This window comes from Temnothorax americanus, unplaced genomic scaffold (genome assembly GCF_048541705.1).
Source record: "Temnothorax americanus isolate GAGA-0224 unplaced genomic scaffold, ASM4854170v1 Scaffold95, whole genome shotgun sequence".
Classification (NCBI taxonomy): domain Eukaryota; kingdom Metazoa; phylum Arthropoda; class Insecta; order Hymenoptera; family Formicidae; genus Temnothorax; species Temnothorax americanus.
This window is the reverse complement of record NW_027509818.1, coordinates 263,790-279,953: the sequence shown is the minus strand read 5'-3', so window position 1 is coordinate 279,953 and position 16,164 is coordinate 263,790. Positions and strand designations below refer to the sequence as shown.

At 38.8% G+C, this 16,164-nt stretch overlaps 1 protein-coding gene and 1 long non-coding RNA gene across 5 annotated transcripts in view; both read left to right on the top strand.

Moving 5' to 3' along the window:
* Positions 1–16,164, top strand: part of LOC143908434 (uncharacterized) — a 279,285-nt gene that overhangs the window by 157,537 nt on the left and 105,584 nt on the right. The window contains exon 4 of one of the 4 annotated variants that reach the window (XM_077426097.1): positions 727–915. The exons of the other annotated variants lie outside the window; for them this stretch is intronic. Within the exon in view, the coding sequence (XP_077282223.1) occupies positions 905–915 (11 nt within the window). The 5' untranslated portion in view covers positions 727–904. The remainder of the gene's footprint in view (positions 1–726; positions 916–16,164) is intronic. 4 annotated transcript variants of the gene reach the window in all.
* LOC143908432 (uncharacterized) lies at positions 10,699–11,878 on the top strand. Its single transcript, XR_013260141.1, has 2 exons — positions 10,699–11,372; positions 11,660–11,878. It is a non-coding gene; the product is annotated as an uncharacterized LOC143908432 (long non-coding RNA).

Sequence of the window (16,164 nt, the reverse complement as noted above, 5' to 3'; positions counted from 1 at the left end):
CCGCGTTGAGGATTTTTGCGATTCCGCAAAATCACGGCGAGGATGGGTAGTTCGAGAGGCAAGTTCGGCGTCAAATCTGCGGCCCTGTTAGCCCTGACCCAAACGCCCACTTTTGCTCACCTTCTTCGATATCGTCCTCCACGCCGTGCATAATGCACACGCTCAGAGAAGACATGAATTGTCTTATTCTCGATCGCGAACAGATGACCAAGTTGGGAAGCGAGAAAAATCAGTGGCATTAGATATAGGTTAGATTAGGTTAGGTTAGGTTAGGTTAGGTTATTTTCAAGTTTCTCTTTGGAAGAAAATTTATTAGACAAAGCCGTTGAGAGATCTTTTGGCAGTGCACTCGGTCGCGAAGTAAATCTTACTGATTTTGAAATATCTCGTTGAAAATAACGACGAGATGCGGAAGACATCAAAAGTCGTGTGTCACAAATAGTAATATTATATCGTGCTATTTTATTGCCGTACAAGAAATCGAGATGATTAAAGTATCGCGCGAGTGATTCGCTCGAAATTTTACGTCGTTTATTTTATGCGAGCGTATAGAAATTTTATAGTGCTTATATAAACGCGGTAAGTGCGGCGTTAAGCTGCCGGTGTTTACCGGCGCATCGCGGCATTTTTGTTTGATACGCTCACGTCGCGGCAAATTGCGTTCAATATATCCACTAGCATCGTGGCGAGCGTCGAAATATCACAGTGAGCGGATGTGTTTTTTAGCCTTTCTCGTCCACGTGCCCGACATAAGCTGAGAAATTTGCACGTAATTTCTGGTTACACCTGAGCCGACGCGTGAGAAGTGGGGCGGCGGGCGAGATGAAAAGAGGAAAAATCACGCGGGAGAGGGAATCCTCGGGGATATACGACCGGGAAGACTTCCTGATGAAAACTTAACAATATGCGGCGCGCGTGAGTTTGATTAAACTTGCAACACGCGGCTATATACTATCTTGCATGGAAATGAATTAGTGGAACGTGTAACTCTTGTCAAGTACCGGAAGAATATGAGAACTGAGCTCCGGTACATATTCCCCTTTTTTATTCAATCTCTCATATACGAAACCATCTATTTTATTTAAAGTTATCTTGAAAATTTTTATCCCTTAAATTCTACGGCTGTGCAAAACTATTATTATAAAGTAATGCAATTTTAATTTAACATTTTATGCTTCTATTCTTTTCTGTATGTGTGTATGTAATAATAAAAAATATTTATAATTTAGGCTGTTCTCTGTTTATACAAGCATGTAATTGTAATATAATTTCTTTATCAAGATCAATTTTATTCCTTAAACTTTACGGTTTTGCAAAACTATATTATTAAATGCAATTTTAATTTACCGTTTTATTCTTCTATATTTTTGTATGTGTATATGTGTAAAATAATGAAAAATACTGTTTGGACTGCTGTCTGTTTACTGCAGACATACATAAATTGTAATATAATTTCCTTGTCAAGATAAAATCGCTCGCAACGTAATAGTTACGTTATCAGAATTTTACTGCGATCGCTGAGGATTAGGAAGAACATTTATCAATTACTCTGCAATTTGCACGAACTAAATTCCGGCTTATTTAGACGAGGAAAGATTAGAAGAGTTAATTACATCAACTGACTTCCAGTTGCATTTACCAGGGTATCCTAATATTTGAGCACTCGACGGGCCTATTTCTCGTACACATAGTCGAAACTTTTAATCATCCGAAGTAATCGCCGATGTTGAAATTACGATCTAATAATAGCGAATGGATCTACGTGCACATTCATACAATTTAATGAGAAGGATCATCGAGCGCCTTAAACTCGGGAGCTTAATCAGCTTAATCTATGTTCTTGGAAAAGGAGAAATTCAAAGCTCCTTCTTTCCCCAAGCGGATCCTTATCTCGTGTTATTATTCTGTTTTACTGTTCCACGTAATTGGGGAAGACAGTCAGATTTCCAATGGCGATATTTAATATCTTACGCAAATTCACTTCTGCAGTTATCTATTTGCATTGAGAGCATATCTTCTTAATTCTTAAAATGTGCACAAATAACATTTAAATTCTCTTTTAATTTACGATAACTGCACTACTTTCCATTTCAGCAGACAAATTTTCCAGTTAAAAATCAAAGATTTCGTGATATGTCAAGCAATCTTTTTTTTTTCATATTCTCTTACGCGCGATATGATTTTAAGTTTATGGTAGTTTCATCGAGTTTGGAGTCGATTCTTCAAACGTAAGTTTTTCTCGAAATCATACGTGAAACCGGATTCCGCTTCTCGCTTCTGCAGGTAATCGTATTTTTGTAAGAGCGCCTGATTGATATATGAAACATTTTCGTTGCGACGAAGGCAAGTAATTTCGGTCGGATCAAATTCAAGCCGACTGCTGCACCTATTCGCTACCTTGGATTAACTGCGTGGTTTCTGCGCAATGCGATACCTAATCTAATCCGCCTGCGCGAGCTCGAAAACCAACGTCGTCATTAATTACCGGTGCGCTACCGGTACCCTTGCAATAATGCGGATGTACGCAGAGCGAACTATGTATTGCACGAATTTAGTATCCTGATGTATTTGTACGATTATTATACGATAAATCCAACTCTTAGAGCACACGAGCAACCTTTTTTTATTTTTCTGTTAACGATAACTGGATTTTTAATTTCTTATTTTACGAATTATTAATGTGAATGGTGATATTGTCGTATGACGGCATATTTTCTAAAATTTAGAATAATTGAATACTTTCAAAATTTTTTTATTTGTCTTCTATTTATCCCTTTAGGACAGTCTTTTTTTATTTCACTGCTAACAATAATCGATCTTTTAATTTATGATTAATGTCGTGATTAAGCCTTTATTAAATAAATTGATACGACTGACGAGATTGCCATGGCGATATATTTTATAATTTAGAATAATTGCAATTTAAGATTTTAAAAATTCATCCCAATGCCAGACAAAAGAGGAAGATGGCTTTGACATCGATTATATATCGTGATGAAGCAAAGTACAATGTAATATCGCATAGATTTATGTAAATTGCAACGCCATGAGAGATGCAAACGGCACATGGCCGCAAAACCACGGAGCTCGAAAAAGCTGATTTAAAGCGACACATGCTTAAAGCGACTATTTCCGGGTTTATTGTCGCTGCGAGTGACCGAGAGATCGAGGATCGTTAAAAACGCGAAGAAAGCTGCGGGAAAAACGCCGATAGCTTTTAACAAGAGTCCGATGAAAGTTTGCGATCTGATGGCTCGTCAAAGCTCTCAATTTTTATACAGTTTGATCATTTTTCTAGAAAAAAAACTGCCTAAGAAGTAGGCTAAGCGGGGACTAGAACTTTTTGGCGACGTGGGTTTTTTACTAATAAAATTACTATAATAATATTTGAGTGAATCCATAAATTGAATTTGCGTAAATAAAAATGCTGAATATGAAACAACTACTATGAGACTGCGTAAAAACTCGCTATGTCTTTATGACATTGTTTACTTTCTTCAGTGTGAATAAATGTGAATAATTATATTACTTTTCTAATTTACTAAATCACACACATCAAATTTTTTATAAAGATATATACACGATAAACCATATAGGAATAAGCTCAATTTGCTTAAACTTACGTAATTGTTGATCAATTGCATCAAGAACGCAGTTTATATTACCACGATAATGCGGGCGCAATATCTGTAACAGATTAAATCCATAATTAATTACCTGGCAGCATTGATCATCGATTAAATCCATAATTAATTGCCCAATGGTATCGATCACCGGTTAAATCGATACCCCACCTGCTTCATAGGTTTAGACTGATTGACCTAATTTCTCTGGCTTTCCCCTTCCCCCTTCACTCTTCGTCCTTCTCTCGATCCACCTCGATCTGTTCTAGCAGATACGTTACATGATTGGCAAAACTGTTAGCTCGGTTATCGGCATATCTTAGCGAGCCATACTGGAATACGATTCAATGTAAAAATTATATACAATTAATTATATTCTTTTGATTTTGCGTGTCCATCTCACCGCTAGTTATTCTAGGAAGTAACGTCGCGTAATTATGCGTCAGTAGCAGCAGTTTCAAAAGCGAGCAAACGAAAAAGCTTTCTTAGCGGCTCGTTATCCAAAGATAATCGAATGTACGTGGTACGCGAGCTTGCATTTTGCCGCAGCGAAATTGCATAATTTGCCTTCTCCCTCTTGCCCACTTATTAATGATTTACGTATAGGCAAGGCTCCGTCGGCTTTTGTATTCAAATGGCTCCGAATAATTGGTACTACTCCCTTTAAACAACTATCGGCAGAACACTTAGTTAATGAGCTCGTCAGGATACCGCAACTGCCACGTCATTATGCAGGCAAACGCGCGTGCAATGATAAACGATCTTATTAAAAGGGGCTTTGTTTCGGCGGCAAAGGGATTCTTAACGGTGACATTTGAAACTATAACGGACAAAAGATGATATGCGAGGATGTTTTTAATGGAAATCGCGAATGGTCTTTGTTCAACGAGAGAAGCGATTTCTATTGCTTCCGCTGAAGAATCTTGACAAACACGTGTTTACAGAGATATCTGCAAACATAATTTTCGCTGTGAATTTTAAATATTCCCAGCTTTCTGTTATATTGGCTTTTCCTCTAAGGTGTTTACAGGTATCCGATGAAGCCCATTGCTAAAAGAGGTGAGGTCTCTCTTATAATAACTCTGGTAATGAAAAATTCAGCTCAAACGCGGTGGCTCCTGAGTGGGCAAGGATGGCCGTATCTTTCCCTTCCCCTCCAGGTCGTCATCTCGCCCCCGACTTGCCAACACGATAAAGCTTTCAAAAGTGGAATCTCATAAATTACATGAGGCAGCGGGTCATAATGACGAACTGGGGCATCCGCTTGCGCGCCTGCGAAACTTTTTTCCGAACCGATAGCACATCGAGAGAGAGAGAGAGAGAGAGAGAGAGAGAGAGAGAGAGAGAGAGAGAGAGAGAGAGAGAGAGAGAGAGACAGAGAGAGAAAATCGATTACGCGCTCACCCGCCAAAATTCCACGTTGAGAAATTTGTCTACGCATCCGGTGACTGCTCCCGGGATAACTCGATGAAGAGTTTTGGGCTGGTTTAGCCCGAGCTTGGATATGATTAGGCCATCAGCTAACGCGTTAACGCGATTTGCCTGCTGGCGTAGGCAGGGCGAGGGCGGGGCGGGGATCCCGTTACTTGATGGATTAACCGCCGCTTATTTCCGGTCCGTAGCGCTCGCTATATATCGGGATTAAAAGTTGTGCCGTCGACGTCGAAGGTTTCACGTGATGCGGTCGCTCCAACGGAGCGTATCAATGCGCTCGTGATGTAATCGTAGCAACAAGCTCAATCTCGCGGTGTATCATACAGTGCGCCACGATTGAAATTCTTCAAACAGGAATAAAATAACGAATTGTGTCGATTTGATTATATTGCAGTGGACTTTCCAACGGTTATCGTGGTTTTCTTTGGGCCATGGATCATGGAACTGATAATCAAATTTTTTAGAATTTTGTCATACATGCAGGACTCATCAGAGGGAGAGAGTAAGATCTACTTTTCGTTAAAAATCCAAACTAATTACACGATGAATTAAGTCTAATAAAGATTTTAGATTTTAATTAGTCATTTAATTTTAATATTTTAATATTTTAATAAGTCCCTCGATATTTGATTCTTAGCAATTTCAATCGAGAAAATGCGGTGGAACGGCAGGCGTCCTATTACTGCCCACTTCTTCGCACGTTCGGAGTCACATAAATTAGTCAGCGGAAATTAGATATTAATTTTGATCGTGTGGAAGACGCGCGGGATTGGATGAAATCCCGCGGAACGCATTACGTTCGAAGATTTAACGAATAACGCGATTCATGGCTGCCGATCGCGCGGCCCAATGGTCGCGGCGCGGCGGCGCGGCGACGACGGATCGGCGCACCCGTACCTCGCCCATCGTAATATCTACTACTCTTGCGAGGAATTTGCCTATCCATCACGCACGCTTTTAAACCGATCGACGTCATAGATCGGGTTATCAACCTCACGCTAGGCTATCATCCCGGGGCTATTTTCATCTCAGAGGGAATATTGCATACGCGAGCGAAATCCTTTTTAATTCAGCGCGATTAAACGCGAGGAGCCGCGCGAGCCGGAAATTTTACAGGGAATTTTACTGTGAAGGAATGGAACGTGAGCGTGCGGAGCAAATAATGTGCTAAACATGCCAATCATCGCGTTTTAATCAAGGAAATTTTAATCTGAGATCTGTAATGCATCATTTACTTCTCGCTACGTATAATTTAATATTTAATATAATATATCAAAGTGTGTACGTCGGAGCGCTTCTGATAAAAGGAGAGATTGTCCGTCATCATCGCGCAATTGTCACGCGCGTTTTCCAAGGGGAAAGTCCCCCGCCGCGTTTTCCGTCCGTCAATATGGAAAATAAATGACGTTAAGGAGGGACGCGCGACTCGCGTCGCGAATACCTGCGTCTTGTACAAGTACGTCCATCCGGTCGTGATCGCGATCGTAATCCGCAGAGTTTCCGATCGATTCTGGTCACGCGTCACGTGCAGCCTCCAGCCCGCCCGTGTACCGCGGCTCGATATTGCTGGACGTGGCCCATGTATCTGGGTCAGCGACAACGGCTATAATATACGCCACACCGCCGTGCGTCATGCGCATAAATCCACGCACACAACGGTGCGTACGGCCGCGTGGGTGATACGTGCAAACGACGACTTTGCGATCGCGACGTATGTATTATACATATATTGTATATGCGTGCAGGTATGCACGTATATTGTACGTCGTGAACCTGGCTCGTGCACCTGGTCGCGTCCGGCGAGCAATGAAATCTCGATTAATCCGTTATCGTCAAGCTCCCATCTCGATGGTTCCAGTTCGTTCAACGTTGTCGGCTGACCGCAGCCTCGATTTGACGTTCGTTTTGTGCCAGATTAGTACCGTAAAGCGCGCCCGCGTCCGTGATACATTTGCGAACGTTCTCCCCGAGTGCGATCGTTGCATTCCGTGACTCGCGAGCGTTCGAAAGTAATTCAATTGCTTCGAATGTCGCGAACTAATGGAAGATTTATTCTCTTTTCGGCTGCACATATTGAAACTTTCGACGGAAGCATTTGCCACTAATACGCACCGCAGAGAAGCGTCGTGTTCATTTTCACCTTCTGTCGTCGCGAAAAAGCGGCCCGGCATAGTCAACGGATTCAGCATATTCAGCAGCAAAATCGTCCTATCTCGTGTCTGTGAAGTTGGCACCTCATTTTTAAAAATCGGAAATTTTATTAAGAGTTCCATTTGCACCCACAATAGTTCTACAGTTTCTGATGTATTTCATAAATAGTTCTGTCGATTCAGATAAAAATATAACGATTTAAAAAAATTAGGTGCTAACTTCCCGTGGCACCTCAAATTTTGAAAATATTTATTTTTATCACGGAATTCTATAGTTCTTGAAGAGGTCTATAGTTCCTGATAGGTTTTAGCGATAGTTCTGGTCTTTAAGTATTTTTAAATAATTTTTTAATCTGACCGCTGGCACCTCAAGTTTCAAAAAAATTGATTTTTATCATGGAATTCTATAGTTCTCGAAGAGTTCTATAGTTCCTGATATGTTTTAGCAACAGTTCTGGCCTCTAAATATTTTTCTAACAATTTTTTACTGTGACCGCTGGCACCGCACACAAGAGTAAAGTCATGAATCGCAAGCAGTTTTGATCGACTTTTTGACAGTTCTCGATAGTTCTCGCATAGTTCCAACAGTTTTTACAGGTTTTAGCAACAGAGTTCCGGCCTTTAAATATTTTTTAAACAAATTTTTACTGTGACCGCGTTGGCACCGCACACAAGAGTAAACACGGAGGTGCAGGCAGGCAGTTCTGGTCAACTTTTCGGCATTTTCGTACAGTTCTGCGATAGTTCTGAAGACCCCGGTAAATTTCGATCACAGTTCCGGCTTTTAAATATTTTTTAACAGTTTTTTATTCTCAGAGTTGGCACCTTACCTTCAAGATACCTAAGGAGTGCTGGCTTGTTTCGCGGTTATTTTCGACACTCCCCGACAGCTCTTGCATAGTTCCAACAATTTTGATAGGTTTTAGCCACAGTTCCGATATTTAACCTGTAGAGGGCCATCGGCATTTTTCCATTAAAATCTTGGATTTTTTTTACGTAAAATTTATGCATATATACAACCAACATGTTCCGAAAAGTTTCCGTTTCTGGTTCCTGTGCAAAATTTCGATAATCTGACCTCAGAATCGTGATTAACGATATCAAAAACCCTAAAGTTTAAATTTAAAAAATTTTTAATATTTGCCGTGCCGTTCTGGGCCGGAGTGGCCTTTAAAGGGAATAGGAAAGACGTGTTTCCCTACAGACTAAATCCTCCCTTTACTTGGTTTTCGATTCCACATTATTCACTGAAGATTACAATTTATTTAAAATCTTGACGTTAAATATTAATTTCTATCTCGTGAAAATTGTGTATGTTTTGTAAATTAATTTAATTCTAGTTAAAACGGTTTGTTATTTATTAAGAAATTAAAATCTTTCGTTGCTGGTGATAAATAGTCGCTTAGGTAGATATATAAACGTTATTGATATTGTATAATGGTAATGACTTCATACACGGAGAAAATTTTATATTAAATTTTACTATGCTGTCGCATCAACTGCGGACCATCAAGACGCCCAAGTTTAAATGCTATAGTCTTATAGTAAAATTACTATGTTCATAGCATTTAGTGCTACGATCATAGCATTATTATAGCATTGAATGCTATGATCGTAGCATTAAATGCTATGGACATAGTAATTTTACTATAAGACTATAGCATTTAAACTTGGGCGTCTTGATGGTCCGCAGTTGGTGTGGCAGCATAGTAAAATTTAATATAAAATTTTCTCAGTGTAAGGCTGAAGGGTGCTATTTTGAATAGTTATTGCAATAAAGAAAATTAAAACAAAATTCAAAAATATGATTTTTTCATTTTAATTTAACCTTACAGAAATTATAAGCAGCATCCAACAAGATTAAAAACTGACGCTATATAGCGTCTTAAAGAAACGTCGCTGAAGACACAAGTTAATACTTAACAAAAGTCACTTAGTTATTCAGTTCGTCACTCTTTTAAGTTTATGGCCATTTCCTTGAAAAGGAAACACTCAGTACATCAAAGTCTTGTTGAGAAATAAACATTTTAATTTTTATATTATTACACACACACATTCCGATATCCTTTATTGTCTATAATACAGCCGAACAATGTGTAAATTAAATAATAAAATACATCGATATCAATTTTCTACCTTTGTTAAAATGGAAACAGAGTTCAACTAGCTGTTAATCAACTTTTATGGAATTTAATTTAGTTTTATAAAGCAAATAAAATAGAAAATGGCATAACAATGTTCTATTTTTGCAATCCTCCAGCATGATATATTTGCGCTTATATAACAAGTGAACGTTAACGTGCATGCACAAAGAAAATATCTACTTGGACAACACTGTGCAGTGTTTATTAATTTATAATTCTAAAGAAAGTTGAGCTATAAACTTTAATCAAGCCAGCTTGAACAACTCGGTAATTTGCTAAATCGTGAGTAAACGAAATACTAATGCAGTATCGATTACGCTTTAATATAAATCGATGCTTCCGCGTTGTTGTCCGAATGCAAAGCTTTCCGGAGCAACCGAGGATAACTTTCGCACTGGCTTGTTTGCTCATTCGCGGAATGAAGGATCGGACGGACCTTGAGACCGCCGTTTAAATCCCGATGATCGATCGCTCGCGAGAGCACGGTCGGATTATCCTAAGTCGGGATTTCATCGCGGCAACGTTATCACCGTGAATATAGAGACAAGAGTGACTCCCAAGGCAGCGATATCCCGCGCGTCCCCCGAGTTCATAAGCCACTTAAGTCGCTAATTTGCGAAACGTCTGATCGCAGCGGAGATGCATGCATATAATTTCGGGGATGTACGGCCGGTGAAGAGCGAGTTGCTTATACGGAATATTTCAGAGGAGCACTCGAAGGCGTCGGTTTTAGAGGTTGTTTCGCAAGCGACTATCTCGCGAACACTTGCTAGAAAGAGATCATATTGTTCGGCGATCGAATCACTAACTGAACAATATCTGTAATGTGATTTCACATCAGGTTTGATTATGGACATACACTGGTGAATATTAAAGGTTGAAATTTATACCAATACCTTGAGTCAAATAACAACTTGTAATTTTTAACTACCGCGCGCGCGCGCGCGTGTGGGTGTGTGTGCGTGCGTGTGTGCGTGCGTGTGTGTGTGCGTGTGTGTGTGCGTGTGTGTGTGCGTGTGTGTGTGCGTGTGTGTGTGCGTGTGTGTGTGCGTGTGTGTGTGCGTGTGTGTGTGTGTGTGTGTGTGTGTGTGTGTGTGTGTGTGTGTGTGTGTGTGTGTGTGTGTGTGTGTGTGTGTGTGTGTGTGTGTGTGTGTGTGTGTGTGTGTGTGTGTGTGTGTGTGTGTGTGTGTGTGTGTGTGTGTGTGTGCCGAAATTTATTATTTTAACACAAAACAGTATTATTTTAACTCCATTGCTTTTGTTAAATTAACATTGTTCTGGTTAAATTAACGACATATTGAGTAAAAGCAGTAGCGATCTACATATAGGAAAATGATTAAAAATGAATTAAGGGGACTAGGCAAGGTTAAAATTTTGAAAAAATCGATTTTCGGTTTTTTGCATATTCCGATACTGTGATTCTTTAGAAATATCTTCCCGTTTTTTTTTTTTTGAAAAATTCGCAAAATTGAGGTCAGGAGAGCGTAAAACGTAATGTGGCGCGCGGCCGGCCGAACGCAGATATTCGCGCGGTTGGTCCCGACCAAACGGTCTGAGCATTATTCTAATTTCTAACGTTCTTTATGCAATATGTAGAATTAAGTTTCAATTTGTAACGACGCATTAAAGACGACCTAATAATAAAGTCGAAACGTTTCTGTTTCTAATAATTGTATATATTGCGGTTGACACAAAGAATAATAAACACGCACATCTATCTCGGCTTACATGCTCTATTCTGTTTATTATTTTGTTTTTAATTTTTACCTCGTTTAAAGTTTATACATAATCGACTCCCAGAGAGGTTGTGCTAATGTATTGAAAGTTTGTCGTATTACAATCGCTTTATTACAAAAATGTCTTCGTCAGAGAGCGGAAAAAAGAAATCGGCGCCGTATGTCCGTCCAGGGCGACCGCGTAAAAAACGCTTCCAAGGCAATCAGATAGTGAATAAAAATTACGAGAAATTGGACGATAATCCGGGGCCATTCACTGCGTCGAAGAGGAAATTTTTGAACCGCGTGAGTACGACCGTTCTAACATAAATATTGTACCGAAACTTTGAATGCGATTTTCTCGAAACTACATTTTTTGATGATTTTACCACGATATCTCGAGAACCGATAGAGATATCAACTTGAAATTTATACAGGAATTGTAAAACACTATGACGCATGAATTATACCTAAAATCAGATTGAAAAAAAATATTGCTACAATTTTATAATAACAAATAACTCGAATTTTTACAAATTTTTTGTTTTTTGAACGCCATTTTGTTAATTTTATTTTTATTTTTAATTTTTTAGGTATAATCGATAGAGAGAAGCCTAAGGAGAAGAAATATTCTTAGAATTTGCCAAAATCTTTATCCGTTCGACTGGAATCGTGGTAAAACCGTGGATTCGACAGTTTTCCTTATTACATTGGGACGCCGATATTATTGATCTGGGAACGACTTTCTATGGATTTTTTTATTTTATAATGTTATAATTAATACCCTAAACAATAAAAAAGTTTTATATTCATTCGCGGCCTTGTTATAAACCATTAAACACGAGCCAATTTTTGCATTTTCAACCTTGCCTAGTCCCCTTAAATTGAGTATAGTTTGGCACTATAAATTTAACAGTGTAGAGCACTTTATAATAAACGGCGTTATACTTTAACGGAACAACATGCGATGAATTAAGGCGCAAGATAGAGTCTTCTGAATTGATAAATATCAATTTACGACAAAATTTTCTTGATAAAATTCTTTCAGAATTTTATTATTTTGTACAAGTACCTATGAAAAATGAAAACCATACCCTGCTGTTACATTCGAATGTCTGTAACATATATTTACAACATTTGTATATTTTTGTATATACGTAATATCATTACAGATTTCTCATACATATAATAACATACACTATATTGAATTTTTGTTTCCGCGCGCGCGCGCGCGCGATATTACCTACTGTGATATTTTGATGCATATAGAGTATACACATCAAAATGATCCGAGAACATGTTTAAACAGCCGCCGTGCTGAGCGAAAAATATCAATGTGGATGGGAGGAAAATGGTGGAAATAACGCCATGATCTCGAATATTATATGGCGTTGTTTAATATTTTTTGAATATCGGATTGTTTCTTGTGTAGCGTGACTAAAAAGCGAAAAAAAGCTCTGATAAAACGTTCAACGCAATTTTCGACTGCAAAAAATATACATTGCAGAAACTGCAGAAAAATAATCGTGAGTTGGATATCATCCATTAAATCGTGTTATTCGTAATGAATAATAATTCGAGAATCGGGCTTAATTTTTTAAATACATAATTTAAAAAAGAAACCAAAGAAAGAAACACACTCTTAAAGTACTTTGTAGTTCTTTTTATGCTCGACATGAATTTTCGGATTGAAAAATACTCGTTTCGCAGAAATATGTCACAAATTTGAAAAACTGAAAGTTAAAATAAAAAGGCTATTTTTTAACGTAGTTTATCATGCTTTGTTATTTAAAAAAAAACTAACTTTAAGCACGAGTAAATTTTTTAAATACATGATTGAAAAAAAGCAAAGAAAAAAACACTCATACTTTGTAGTATATAGTCTTTTCATGCTCGATGATTTTTGCTTGAAAAATGTTCGTTTTGCAGGACTCAGAAATATATCACCTTGAGAAACTAAAAGATAATTTATAAAAAGGCTATTTTTACGTAGTTTATTATGCTTTGTTGTAGTGATGTGCTAAAAATGTCTTAGCTGTTCAAAATTAAATTACATTGTCAAAATCTTTAAAAGATATTTGAAGCGAAGAATAGAGTAATAAGATTTTCTTGATTAAATTGATTATATTATTACTGTAGAAAAAATTAATTTTATTACATCGTAGTAAAAATTGACCGTAATCCTCAATGATTTAACTTACGATATTCCTGCCATATAATATACTCAAAATAATATTAAACCATAAAAATCTTGATGATCTTAGTTTTTTTAACTAATTTTTTCTGGCAATTGAAAGTTTTAATATATAATGTACTTAATTAGATGCTACAACTGTAGCTGGTAAACCATATTAAAATATCCTTTATTATAACTTTAGCATGAAATTTCTTTAAATTTTAACCGAGCATGACCGAGCATTTTAGAAGCCAACATAAAAAATTTACAATTTACAAGGAAAAGGCTCGAGTGCAGTTATTATTTGTTGAATTGTGTCATTAGAGCTTAACATTTTTATTCATAGTTTCTCGGAGCGTTTCTTTCAGCCAGTAAAAGTGAAAGTACTCGTTCTATTTTATATTATTCAATTTCTATTGAGAAAGGAAGGGAGAAAGGGGAGAAGAGGGGGAGAGGGAGAGGGTGAAAGAGAGAAAGAGGATGGCCATCGTGTTTTTTGTTCGAGTCTTAAAAGTTTCCGGTTGTTTCGCCGGCGAGATGCACGAGAGGTGCACTTATCTCGGTCGCGATCAGATGCAAACTCGGTTAAGCTGTAACGCGTGCTTACGGAGCGAGAAGCGAGAAGAGCGAGCGGAGAGTCCGTCGTGCAAGACCGGCCAGCCCAGCAGCCGGGAGATAGACGCGGGAGAAGGCGCGTCGGATTATGCGAATTAATTCCGAAAGTGCAAACTCTTCCAGCTTCTTATCTCGAAGGCCGACTTAACGAAACCCTCTCCTGCTTTGGTTTTCCTTGCATACATAATGGGACGCCGTGACCTCATTACTACGGACGCGGAATTCACTTTCGGCGCAGATGCCGGCCGAGAGCCGAGAGTCTCCTTTGCCGTCGACCGAAACAAGGCAGGGCTGTCTGAGGCGCTTTAACGCTCCTCAAAAGAAGATGCTCGGTTGCACGAGACGTTCTTTAACGTATAATAATTGGCACATTGAATTACGGTTCTCAGTGTTGGTTTTCAGTTTACGTATTATTACAGGCGCGATAAATTGTACTGAATTTCAATATTATGTGAAACGAAAAATATATAACGAAGATACATCTGTTGGCGTTGCGGAAATGGAATCTTGAGTAATAAACCAACCAAAAATGTACAATGAAACATTACAATGTGAAGTGATCTTTTTCACCTAATGATATAATATAGCTTTTCATCCGAGAGGATCTGTAAATTTTTGTGCAATTATAAAACGAACGTCACGTGGATGAATGCATTTCGACGAAGCTCGAAACAAAATATGCATTAGAAGTCTGGTGTTGTGAGGGAACCACCGGTGCACACATCTTTCCGCATCCGATGGATTCATTTACCGCTGTCGACCCGTCTATTTCTACATGCAACCTCGAATTCGCGAAGGGGTTGCGTGTATCAAGGGGAGATATCGCATTTCGATAGCTGCACCCACGTCGGCCCACGTATTCGAGGTGTTGATTCATTTTCACACATGGCCGCCGCCGTCGTCGAATGTGCCATTTCTGATGGTCTTTCAGGATGTCGACGGACTTCTCGAGCAGTAGATAACGTCAGGCCATGACGCGACCACCCTTCCTCACTTTGGTGAAACGCATAGAGTCACACGGAAGATTCGCCGTCGACAATGGCCAATTCCTATTTGATAACTTGGATATGTTTATCATTACTAATTGATCAAAATTATTTCTAAGATTGTCAACTTTTTAGCATGTTAACTACGCATTTAGTCAGTTTTTATTTCTGGCCAATTTAGATTTTTCTTTGATCAAAATTATTTCTAAGGTTTGCAACTTTTTAGTTATGTTAACTATGTTGTTGTTGTTTTTAGTTGTTCCTTTTTTCTGGCTTTTAGTTGTTTCTTGTTTCTGGATTTTTTGACCAATTTAGATTTTTTCTTGATAAAAATCTCAAGAGAAACCATCTTCTGCAGCTTCTTTTTGATATCTTTTTGATTTAATTATCAAAATTTTTGTACATTCTCGTAACGATAAACAGAAGGCCACTAGATAACGAAGTTTAGTGAACCGAGAGTATCCTTCTGATTTCCACGAAAGACGTATAAAGCATCGCGGAAAACTCATTATCCGGCACGGGATTGAATATCTGTCACACTGAAGGTCGAGCGAGGGTAGAGGGTCGGGAGGGCTGTAAAAACGATGGCGACGGGGTAAAGACACGGAAAGGACGTAGCTATATGGGATCTGACGACCTTGAGTTCACTAGACGTCTGAGCCATCAAGAGAAACCGTCTTTCCGCTTCGATCGTTCCCCCGACGAGGAAAATGACTCCCGCGCGATGTAGCGTCCATAATTTCCTGCAAATAGACATTTTGACGAGGTAATGTAGCGGCGCAGAGATTTTGACAGACGAAATTGTCGTTCAGAAAAAGGAAAGCACAAAATATTTCCCTGCGGACACACACACACTCTACATTATAAATTGTCATGAAAAACCACCAGGTATAGCGTAAAAAATTGTCCATGTCGACGCAAGGTGAATCGATGGAGCGCTCGCAGAAATTTCAACACCGACGGGAAAAAGATATTTTTGTCTAAAAAATACAGATCGTCTCTTTGATTGACGGTTACATAAAAGGCCATTTGTCCTCGTTAGGTTGATCCGTTTGGAGATACGTCACCCTTCCTTTGTATTCTATTGTAAATCTGGGTAATGTATACGATATGTCTGCGTTTATAAGCGCGCCTGTTTGCAGACATATGACACTCCCCCGTGTTCTATTAATAAATCGTGTGGTAAGAAAATCATGTACAAGGGAGGATGTTGCGTTAAGGTATAAATACGAGGTCGGCAACGAAGTTACATTAATGGCGACTTTTCGTTCTCTTCTCGTCTCGCGGAGAGCTGGGAGCTGAGCACTCTGCGCTCGTGCTC